The 13,066-nt window shown below is 35.8% G+C and overlaps 1 protein-coding gene across 1 annotated transcript; it reads left to right on the forward strand.

The window, feature by feature from the left end:
* Positions 1-7,288: 7,288 nt before the first annotated feature.
* On the forward strand, positions 7,289-8,973 carry rgs5b (regulator of G protein signaling 5b). The gene is made up of 4 exons (XM_084412457.1): positions 7,289-7,416; positions 7,691-7,836; positions 8,115-8,281; positions 8,381-8,973. Exons 1-4 carry the CDS (start codon positions 7,373-7,375, stop codon positions 8,552-8,554), a joined length of 531 nt encoding a protein of 176 aa, XP_084268583.1. The 5' UTR covers positions 7,289-7,372; the 3' UTR covers positions 8,555-8,973.
* Positions 8,974-13,066: the final 4,093 nt, after the last annotated feature.

The following is a 13,066-nucleotide window of genomic DNA, read 5'->3' on the forward strand; positions in this document are numbered from 1 at the left end:
CCTTAATTAAAAAAATTAGGAAAAATCCAACCTTTAAGGACACCAATTTTCTTTGTGAATGAATAATGCATCGTAAATAAATGTTCTTCCTTAAAATACAGGGTGCATAAGTTTGGACACCCCTATGTTAAATTCCCATAGAGGCAGGCAGATTTTTATTTTTAAAGGCCAGTTACTTCATGGATCCAGGATACTATGCATCCTGATAAAGTTCCCTTGGCCTTTGGAATTAAAATAGCCCCACATCATCACATAGCCTTCACCATACCTAGAGATTGGCATGGTTTTATTTCAGTTAGCCTAATAGATAGTTTGATTTGCATTGAGATATGATCTTATGGAAAGTACCCCATGCCAATCTCTAGGTATGGTGAAGGCTATGTGATGATGTGGGGCTATTTTAATTCCAAAGGCCAAGGGAACTTTATCAGGATGCATAGTATCCTAAAAAATTTTTTGTTTAAAAATACTTAAAAATAAAAATCTGCCTGCCTCTATGGGAATTTAACATAGGGGTGTCCAAACGTATGCACCCTGTATTTTAAGGAAGAACATTTATTTATTTACGATACATTATTCATTCACAAAGAAAATTGGTGTCCTTAAAGGTTGGATTTTTCCTAATTTTTTTAATTAAGGCATTAAGTTCAATTTCCAAAAGATGATTTTTTATTCCTCTTTTTAGTCAATTTTAGCATGGGTGTCTAAACTTATGCATAGCACTGTATATAGTACATATATAAACGTTAATTACATATTATATAGTTACATTTAATAATGCAATCACTCATGTTGTTGTATTTTTTTATTTTATTATGTCGATACTAATAATGACTGCCCAGACCTGTGGACAGACGAAAACAAGATTTTAAATCTGTGCAAGCGATTTAACTTGTGCACAGACCAAGCAGATAGTGTAGGCCATAGTGTGCCACCATTATAAGTTTACCCTATCTGTTGCAAGAAACTACTGGCGCAGACTACTTGCAAGGTGAGAGAATAGTTGTCCAATTTTCATGTGTGGATGGACTAAGGAATAGTCACTCAAAATTCATAATTATTTATGAATAGTCTCCTATAGTCAGTGGGCCAGCATTAATTGCAAAACTGCACCTCTTCTGTGTCAAATTTCATAATGATCATTTCTCTGTGAAGTCAAGCAGTGAAAGTTAAGTGATAATGTGCAAATACTACTGGCCCATTTTGGGGTGACCTAATATGCAAGACTAGTCTTACATGTCACTGTTTATAACACAGAGTGTTCATCCTTTGCTGGGACGCTTAAAAAAAATATATTGGGGGCATAAATGAAGAGTATATCCATTTCAGGACAAACTACCAAAACATACTGATAATACATTCCCTCCTCAGGAAGAAGTACAGGTAATATTCACTTTATTCTCTAGAGAAATACACATGAAAGAGGTACAATTCTGTAAATCAGGTGAAGTCACATATAGTTGGACCCCTGTAACCTTAACTCATCAGCTAGAAACAGATATATGGTTGACACATGTTGGGGGCCTTTCTCAACAAAACAAAACATCTTTCCATATTTCATTTCTGGGAGCCAGGCTAAATGAGCAAGCACTGTTACTGCATTCAGTTATCAAATACAGGCATTAGAGAATACATGAAAAGAGCATTTCAGTAATCACACTGGTAACTTCTATAACAAAGTATAATCTCATAAGTCTAGAAAAGTCATTCACTCATGTGATGTTTAGAAGGAAAAAATATTGATTAATACCTTGATTATAATCACTCATTACATATACATTGAAGCAGCAGTGGATTCCAATCCACCCCCTTCAGAGTTAATTATTGAATCATACACTCATATGAATCATTCAAAATCACTGATTCATTCACAGAAACTGTTTGAAACCATTTGCAGAGTAAAAACAGACAAAGTTACTGGCAATGAACGAAGCATTAGCTCATTGTTTTGGTTCAGGAGGAACTGTAAAAGTGACTGCTGTTTGTTTGTGGCCCTCAGTGACTATCTGTCTACAACTACCCTACATTTAATCAATTACTGACTGACACTGATCATGTTTGATATACGATTACAATTTTCTGAGGAAAGGTCTGTTCGTTTGATACTACACTACATAGATTTGGCAACCATTTGTTCAACTCTGTTGTGAAAAGAAATGTCAGAAAATGAGTGGTGATTATATTTTCCCAAGGGAAATTTTGTTGAATGTGCCATCATGACTATGACAATGTGCCATCATGTGTTAGTGGGGGTTTAAATATATATTTAGTCAACAAGTACTTAAAACAATGACTAGTGTTTGCGTAAAACACTAGGCCTACACATTATTTTCATATCAGATACTTCACAGTATACAGAAAGAACCAGTAAATACTTTAGAAACATGCAGTTAAAAATTAATTTTAAACATGCTCATAATATTAAAAAAGTCCTTGCTACAAAGGTACACATTTCTAAAGCTCTATAGCTGACACATATGTAGTGTAAGTGTTTTTATGGTTCTCATGTATAACAGACGAAGGCTAGCTTTCTTTTGAATTAATAAAGTAATATGTGAAATGAAAGAGAAAATAGGTGTATTATAAGTATCTTTGGCCTATATTTTTTATTGAGTTTGATGAAATCGATTTTCCTTCATACAGAACACTGTACTGACCTAGTGTCTATTATACAACATGTTTTTATTATTAATATAGTGTCATTAGATTAGAAAATTGTTTGGTATTGGTTTATTTAGAGTTATCAGGGCTGGGCTTATGAAGACATAATATGCTCCATAAAATGCATGACGACATTCCATATTGATCTTCATGTGACCCAATTATAGTTGTGAAAAAAGGAGCTCTTTAAAGGAGCTCTTTTTTACTCACATCTTGGCGTCACATCCCACATCCTTTTTAGCTCATATAACAGATATTTCATTTAAAATTGATGAGCTATTTACAAAGTAACCTCATTATACAACCTGTAACCTAGAAATGGGCAAAACATAAAATCAATATGATGTAGCCTTCACGTCAGTATCTGTTTATCAAGACTGTATATTGTGGAGTTGAATTGTTCCCGTAAGTTGAGCCAAATTTCAGAGAGCCATTGTGGTTCACAATTCCTTGGTAATTATTTCCCTTGTTTAAAGGAAATGGGAGACGTGCAGCTTTCCGGCAACAGCAACAATAAGCTTAGATGTGTGCACGATAGAGTTCCAAATAATCAGCTACACAGCTAGGAGCAGGTACAGTTATAATAACCTATCGAACTAAGTACAAATTGTATCTTTCTGTAAATTGCCAAGACCACCTGAAAAAAAGATTTGTTTCCTAAATCACAAAAACAAAAAGTTAACTGTGAGATCAAGTGTATGAATCGACATTGTGAGAAATAAAGCTGCAATTATGAGAAAGAAATTCAAAATTATGAGATATAAAGTTGAAAATAGAGTTGTGATGTGAGATGTCACACTGCAAGAAATAGTCACTATTATGAAACAGAAAGCCTTAACTGTGAGATAAACGTTTGCAATTATGAGAAATAAAGTCAATTCTCAGAGAGAGAAAAGTTGCAATGAGCTATAAAGTCACATTGCGAAAAATAGTAACAATTATGAGAAAAAAAACAATGAAATTGTCACAATCCTCAGTTCCTGACCAGTCACCTCGCACTACATTTCCCATAATCCCTCCTGTCTCACACCTGCACACACTTCACAATCATCCACACATCATTCACCCTCATCAGCTCCACTCCATTTAAGCAGTCACGCTCCACATCACTAGGTCTGGTCCCGTCGTTCATCCCTGAAAACTTACCCGACAACCGACCTGTGGATACTTACCTGTGCGATCCCCTCTCGAACTTTCACATCTTCTGTCTTCATCTTATCTTCAAGCCACCCAGCCTTCAAGTTACCTGTTATTCTCTGCCTGCAAACAGAAAAGAACAGTCTTAACCCTGCCAGTATCATCTCAACGATCTACCTTCCAGTTACTCGCCTGTTTACATATGTGTGTCTCAAACTCAGTTTGGATTTTACCTTTTTGTCTGCACTCTTCTGTTCCATGACCGATATTGTGAGACATAAATGTTGCAGTTATGAGAAATTAAGTCACATTTGTGAGAAAATTATGAGAAACGGTCACTATTATGACTAATAAAGACGCAATTGTTAGATACAGAGTTGCAATTATGCAATTATTCTCTCTGAAGTGAATGGGCTTCCACAGGAAACTAATTTTTGGAGACTGTTTATGACCATTTGTATCATAATGACAAATCTAGATCTTGAATGACAACTCTAAAATCTTGTTTTTTTTTATTATATTTTCACACATATAATATTTTCCACATGACTTTGCAGGGTGTAATATTATTATTATAATTTTTTTGCCTGTGCATTATAGCAAAGAAAACATGTTTACATCCAGAGTGAAGTGACAGTGGACAGATGGGGACTTGTCTCAATAAGACATGCCACAGCTGGCCAGAGACACTCGCTGTAACACTCTGTCCCAAAAAACACTGACCTTTGATTGAGCATGTAAACAGAGCACAACATATTTTTGTCATCCAAATTAATGTAATAAAGTTCACAGTTGCTGGAATCAAATATCGGGCACTGAGAAGTTAGTAAACAGAGCATGTTATTGCTAATGGAGATGTTTACAGGTTGCTTTAAGAAAATATCAAATGAGATCTCATTGTTATTGTTTCAACAGCTATAAATAGAGGGAAAATTGAGACTTTTGCTTAAAGTCACCATGAAATCAAAATGGACAATTCTTATTTTTTTATGGAACATTGCAGTGTTTGTTATGAATTATTTATCTGTGCACATCATTATGTTTTAAAATTCATGTAAACAAAATAACTTTAATCAAAATAACTTCCCCTCCCTCTTGCAGCTCATCTCTTCTCTGATGATGTGTTTACTGGTGTGAGGGCAGGACAACCTGTCAATCACATGACATCACAGCAATAGCAAACCACAACAATTAAATTAATTCCTGATTCTACTTTCTTTTTTTTTTTTTTGCTCGAAAAGCCGTTTCACTTGGATATTCGTCACAATAAGGGAGAAAAGACTACGTTTCATGACGACTTTAAATATAAAAATGGTGACCTGCAATTGTAACAGTACCTCGAAGATCTATTTCCGCTTTATCTAACACTTGAATATAACATTCATGGTTTAACCTAAAGTAGTCAAGTTGACCCTAGTGAAAAATAAATATACTTAAATGTTTCTGAAATGCATTTACTTTATGCTAAGTATACTACAAATGCATTTACATATTTATGTACTTAATACACTGAACAAAATTATAAACGCAACACTTTTGTTTTTGCCCCCATTTTTCATGAGCTGAACTCATCTATGTACACAAAAGGCCTATTTCTCTCAAATATTGTTCACAAATCTGTCAAATCTGTGTTAGTGAGCACTTCTCCTTTGCAGAGATAATCCATCCACCTCACAGTTGTGGCATATCAAGATGCTGATTAGACAGCATGATTATTGCACAGGTGTGCCTTAGGCTGGCCACAATAAAAGGCCACTCTAAAATGTGCAGTTTTGTACTTTTGGTATACTAAATTGGCATACTTAAAGTCTGCTCAATTGAAACAGCTAATTTTGTGCTTAATGCTCTTTAGTTATCCAGAAATAGTGCTGAGGTCCAACTAAAGATATACTTAATATATTTGATTGTGCTAAAGTGGATCTATTGCAAGTATACTTGGTACACTTTAAATATCCTGCATTTAAAGACTGATATTATACAAAGATCATACTATCCTTAATAGTAGTGATATTAAAACACATTTTAAGGCTTAATATTAAGAAATGTGCATTGTGCAATAAAGTTTAATTAAAATTATATCAGTAAGTCTCAAGCGATATATCAGTTAATATGTTAATGGATTTGTACTACACTTAGTATGAAATAAATGTATCTTAAACACATTTTGGTATAGTTTTTTTTTCACTAGGGGATTTATTCATATTAAATAATATTTTTGATTTTAATAAAACCAGTTAGTTTATACGTTACCACATAATACATATTTTCTTTTTAATTTGTCTGACCTTTTTTGTTGCTGTTGTTGTTGGTTAAAGTATATATAAAAAAACAACCTCAGAGCTACATTTTCCTCTGAGATAATACTCATTGCTTATCAAAAGAAATCAAGAAGCATTTCCTCCCAGCATGATAAATATTTGATTTGCATTCAACTCAAAAAATCACATGAGGTTGCGTCTTTTGCTTTGATCCATAAAACAAAAACAAAAAAACATTTGGAACAAAGTAAATCATAATCAACATATCAGCTGAACAGATTTCCCATTTCATTCTCAATTACCCTGACTTCTGCCACATATTCTCCATCTCTATTTCCTGTTTTTACGACAATGCTTTTAAGACCCTTCGCTCGAATGCTAGACGGGTTCACACAGAGTAAGTCTGTGACATCAGCAGGGGTTGTAAGGCGCGTGGGTGGGCTTCCTCCTGTCTACTGAAATCCCCCCCATCACTTCCTGTATGCAGAAAAAGGCCCCATTTGCGCACACATGTGGTTGGAATACATTTCCATGTTAAACATTAGCCTATAGTTATTTAATAATGACTTTGTGTAGGTACCCTATATATCTACATCAATACAAATGATCTCTTTGATATATGAAACTATTACAGTATTTAACCAACTGATAAAACATGCAAAGTTATAATTATATATATATATATATTGTGGTTTCACACAGTGGCATCAGAAATTCCAAGAGGGCTCGCTCACCCAAAAAGGAAAATTCTGTCATTTACTCACGCACTTAAAACAAAAGATATTTTGAAGAACTGTTTTTTTTTATTTTGTTTTTTTTTATACTATGAAAGTCAATGGGGTCCAAAAACAACAATAGATCTCATTATCTTTTAATGTGTGCAAATTGCAAAAAGCACTGAATAATCCATTTCTTTTTTCTTTTTTCACATATAAAAATTAATCCATAGAGGTTTAGAATTATGACAGAATTTTCCTTTTTGGGTTTATTATCCAATAAAAGTTTGAAATATGTCCAATCCATTTCCAGTGTTTTATGCAACAAATTGAGGAAATCAGAGGAAAAAGAGAATCTTTACGACATTGCTTTCTACTGGAAATGATTCCCTGAAGACCAAAGGCTGCTTGAAGGGCAGAAACACCCCCTCCCTCCACAGCTTGCATTCCATTGGCTGAGCCAAGTGATGTCATGGAGGGTGAAACTACATAAATAGCCCAGCATTGCTGACATTTAAGACAGAATCAAAAGTCTCAGACAACAGTAACTATTAGACAGCCACTTGTGGAGCATAGTAGGAAATCTTTGGACCTGCTAACATGTGCCGAGCACTAGAGCATCTGCCAACCACCTGTCTGGAAAGGTATGTTTCATATGTACTTATATATAAAAAAAAAAAATTACTATTAAAGATTAGTTTAGATCAGTATTATAAATTGCCAGAATAGTGAGAAAAGCTCAAATGTCATTATTTTCTTTTTAACTAGACCGTAGTTTTTAAATGAGTCTAAATTTTTAAATGATTATATATTTTATTTGAATATATATAAAATAACTGTTCATTAATAATATATGTCTTTTTATCAATTATAAGTACTTTCCCCCAATTAAATGATTGATTATTTTGTTCCTTACAGGGCAAAGGAGCTCACGACTCGGTTTGGGAATTTTCTGCTAAAGCAAGAGTTTAATATCATGGGTCACTCAAAAAAAACTACCAAGCTAACTCTGGAGGACAGACAAAAATGGAGCCAGTCTTTCCATGAACTCCTGCTTCACAAAGGTGAGTTTATATCAGTGGGAACACATTTTTTTTTTAACATTTCAATTAACTTATTCAAATAAAAAAATACTTCTTAGAATCACTAAATCAACCTAAATGCATTATTTTACACCAACAAAACTAAAGTCATAGGTTAAATAAGATAAAAATGGCACTTTAAGGTATATACAATTGCAGGTTACCACTTTTTACAGTTGCAATATTAAAGCACACCATTCTCAGGCTGTGGGATGAAAGCTATCAGGGTCGTCTAATGTTTTCTTCATGTTTCTTTGCAGACGGACTGTACGCTTTCACAGCTTTCCTGTCATCTGAGTACAGTGAAGAAAATATTGCTTTCTATTTGGCCTGTGAGGACTACAGGAACACGAAGACCTCCTCAAAGCTGTGCTCCAAGGCCAGAAAAATCTACGAGGAGTTCATCTGCTCTGACGCACCGAAAGAGGTAAATTTCCTAAGAACATAAATAGCGCAGAAGACTCACTCTTAATAACAAATGTCACGAATAAGTCTAATGGCAAATCCTTTCTCTGCATATTTTCAGGTTAATCTTGATCACGAAACTAAAACCATCACTTTGAATAATATGGAACAACCCACCCTGTCCTGCTTCAACCTTGCCCAGAGTAAAATTTACACCCTCATGGAGAAAGACTGCTACCCTCGTTTCCTCAAGTCAACAGTCTACCAGGAACTAATCACACAACATTTGGGTTAAATTACCCATGGCCACTCTGAAGACAGCAGCAGCGGAATGCGTCCCAGATAAACACGGCGTTTGTGGGACAGTCAGTGAACCATCTGAACCGGTTTCTTGAGGTTCAGGAGGACGGAACAGAACCAAAGCCAGACTGGAAGGCCTTGGGCATTAAAGAACATTCATTCTATGAACACAGCAATGGAGCACACAGGAAGATCAAGGTTGTAGCACTGGATAATAACTGTGAAAGTGGAACGTCTTTTGCACATTTATGTCAAACTAATTTTGTGTGTGTGTGTGTGTGTGTATTTTTGTATTGCCTATGAGTATTTATTGAAAAGTTATATTGAAAATAGTGTTATTTATATTTGATGAACAATTGTTGGTTATTTATTGAACTTCGAGTGAAAAAAAACTTGAATAAATTTTTTACATTCAAACATTTGTCTTCAGCAATTTATCTTTTTTGAATAATTATTACTCAATTTAGAAATGTAGAATATATTGTAGTTCTATAATATAGTTTTATGTATTTATTTTGCTTTTAGAATTTGATTTGATTTTGCTTTTGAATCTTTTTATTTTATTTTATTTTATGTGCAGCTAAATGGAAATGGATGAATTAAAAGGGATAGATCACCCAAAAATGAAACAAAATACACATAAAATCCAAAAAGCAAAATAGAATAAAATAAAATCCAAAAAGTAAATAAAAAAAATAAATAAACCTATGTTGGTGGGATTTGCGAGAAGAGAAAATGGGGATGCCTCTTACATATTTTATTATGAGATTAAAGGGATAGGTCAGCCAAAAAAATAAATAAAAATAATAATAATAATTTAATACAAATTTATTCCAAACCTGTATGAGTGTCTTTCTTCTGCTGAACACAAAAGAAGATATTTTGAAATGTTGGTCAAACAGTTGAAGTCAATGGGTGCCGTAAACTGTCTGGTTACCAACACTTCAAAATATATTCTTTTGTGTTCAGCAGAAGAAAGACACTCATACAGGTTTGGAACAACTTGAGGAGGAATAAATGATGACACAATTTTTATTTGGGGGTAAACTATGCCTTTAATGTCATAATAAAATATGTAAGAGGCATCCCCATTTTCTCTTCCCACATATCCCACTAACATAGTCTTATTTTTTTTTCTTTACTTTTTGTATTTTATTTTATTCTATTTTGCTTTTTGTATTTTATGTGCAGCTAAAAGGAACTGTCATAATGAAATACGTCATATACATCCCCCTCTGCACTTCCTCTCCCCACACATCCCACTCACATGGGCTAATGGAGGCTCTTAGTCACCTTCACCACACAATGCCTGGCGCCTTTCTCAATGAGCCTCATAAAGACTAAATCTACTCTATTCACATACATGCATAATTCACAGCTACCAACAGTATAATTCAGTTTTTCCAGAATATACAGACAACCAGAGGTGTTTTTTCCAGGAAATCTCTGTGGAGCTGAGGCTGGTTTCCATAGCGACCGCGTGGTCCACTCATCTCACCCACTCCACGCCTCTGCAGGATCCTGTTTACCTTCTGTTGTGATGGCACTGAGATGCTTAAGCCGCCCACTCTGAGTCACCTGCTCTGCACCCCCTTCATGCTGCCCTTTAAAACCCTATGAAGACCACAGCAGATGCAATCATTCTCACGATTAAGATATGAATAAGGAAAACTGGTTCAATATTGCTTGTAGTAAAGACTATATTCTAAGAATCTTGTGAAAATGTACCATATTTTTAATCATAAAAAATAAATAAAAAAAAGGTTTAAGAGATCTTTTTTTTTATTCTCTACTTCTTTTGAAAAAATAAACATCTGTGCACTAGTGACTTAAAGAACACAGAAAGCGAAAAAAGGAGAACCTCTAATGTAATTATCTGGAAACCATCTCCAAACATCTATAACCAAGAAGAAATTTTATATATATATATATTTTAAATTGAAGGTCATAGCTGGTTATAACCAAGGGGTCATTAGCACAGTGGTTCCAACACAGGAGATGAAGCTTTGAGAATGACTCTGCATGATTGCGTCTGAAGCACATGTGTAATCACTCATTGGTGGAACTACTCCCTACTCAGGGAACCATGGTTACAGTCTTAACCAAAACATTCCCTTTCGAGAGAACTTTTACATTGCATCTGAGATGATGCTATGGGAATGTGAATACTCACTGTCATACGGAAAAACGCAAAAACGCCTGTCCTAGTATGAATCATGGTGAGCAAAGGCTAGGACATCAGCACTCGAGAACCTGGTGAAGGGTCTAAGTCATAGAACCTCACAAATGTGTGTGGAAAAGATCATCCTGCTGGATCACACAGTTCTTGAAGGGAAACCCCTGATAACAAGGCCTTGGAAGTCACCCTACTCCTAGTTGATTGTGCTCTAATGGCCAGAGGTGAGGGAAGGCCACGTGCCTTGTACACCAAAGAAATTGCCTCAACTATCCACTTGTCAATTCTTTGGGAAAATCGAAGCATACCAACAGCCGGTCAGTTTTACTCCACTGGGCATCTCCGTGGAAGTAACAATCTAAAAGTGTTGAGGACAGAAGGCCTATAAAACTATAGAGTATGACACATTAGTCGGCACCTTAGGCACATAAACTGTTTTAGGGTGAATGAAGGCTTTGTCTATGCCGGAGGCAAACTTTAAACATGAAGGAGCAACTGACAGAGCCTTAAGATATCCTATTCTCTTTAGAGATGTGATAGTGAGCAGAAACTTCTCTGACACAGACTCTATGGGCTTGAAGAGCGCCTCGGCCAAACCTTCTACCTCCACTTGCATGAGTTACAGGCCTCGTCCCTGTACCAACGAGACACCAACGGGTTTCTCCCCAAAGACTAACCACCCAAATGTGCATGTAAGCTCCAATGGCTTCTGCATACACCGCCCAGCTGAGAATGATCCTGGAGGAACTCCAACACTGAACCAATCGGGCAGTTAACTAGTTCCACCTGACGTTCTCCGTATCTTGAAGTGAAGACTCTCCACTTTCACAAGTTGGTCCACTCAGGGACCAAACCCAGAAGTTCCACAGTTCTGTCCGGGAGTGAAAGTAGTGCCTGAGACAGAAGGTCCCTCCTGATGGGAATCTCCTAGGGAGAGTCATCGAGAAGAGACATCAGGTCCAAGATCCATACTCGACCCTGCCAGAACAGGGCTACCAGTAGTAGACAAACCCTGTCCTGGCGAACTCTCTCCAGAACTCCCAGGAGCAGAGCGATTGGGAGAAAGGCGTACAGACGCAGCCTCAGCCACACCATTCCATGTGTGGAGCTGGATGAATGAGGGAGAACCCGGACAGTATGACGTTTCTTGAGAAGCAAACAAGTCCACTTCCGCCTGGCCAAACTTTTTCCGAATCAACTTGACCCTCTCTAGGTGAAGTCTCCATTCCCAGGGCCTCAGCCCCTGACTCGACAGGATATCTGCTCCCTGATTCAGGTGCCCTGGGATGTAGAATTTCCTCCTGGAGAGCAACTTGCCCTGGGCCCACTGGAGGATCTGGGCGCAACCTCTGACCCCCCTGATGATTTATATACGAGACTACTGATGTGTTATTTGTACGGACAAGCACATGGCAGCCTCTGTGATCTGGGAGGAAGTACCTCAGTGCTAGGAATACAGCCATCATCTCCCGTCAATTTATGTGCCAAGAGAGAGACCCCTCCACAGACCTTCAACATTAACATTCTGAACATGTACATCCTCAGAGCACAGTTCAGCCGTAGATCTAAGATTGGATGCAACAAACCTGTCAAAAGTTTGGAAACATTAAAAAAATGTTATTGTAATTTAATAATTAAAAATAAATGTTTTCTCTTTTAATACGTTTAAAAATGTAATTTATTCCTGTGATGACAAAGCTGAATACTAATACTAATACAACATTCAATGTCACATGAAATCATTCTTTGCTGCTCAAGAAACATTAAGATTATATGAAATATTAAAGATAGAAATATTAAGATAATAATTATTAATATTATTATCAATGTTGAAAACACTGTTTGTTGCTTAATATTTTTGTGGAAACCATTCAAACATTTGTTGTAAGATTAAAAAAGAGAGAAATTAATACTTTTATTCATCAAGCATGCATTGAATTATGTGATTTATAATTTTACAAAAGATTTCTATTTAATAAGTGCTTTATTAAATGTAATAAATACATTTAATAAATGCAGTTGAACTTTTTATTCATCAAAGAATCCTGAAAAAGATCACCATTTCCACAATGGATTGATTGATTGATTGGTTGGCTGATTGATTGATTGATTGGTTGATTGATTTTAATGTTATTATAATAAAACTGGACTGTGGATTCCTAGACAGTGAGTTCACACTGCCAGTGGTAAATGGGCCCTGGGCCTCTCTCTTACAGTAAGAGGATATTTCCTTTTTCTAAAGTTAACCAAGGATGTGATGCACTTACTATTTTAGCAGTTTGATTATTTTAAGTGCTGCTGAAATGAACAACAGCGTCAACAGACTGACTT

The sequence above is a fragment of the Rutilus rutilus genome, assembly GCF_951802725.1.
Source record: "Rutilus rutilus genome assembly, chromosome: 6".
Classification (NCBI taxonomy): Eukaryota; Metazoa; Chordata; class Actinopteri; order Cypriniformes; family Leuciscidae; genus Rutilus; species Rutilus rutilus.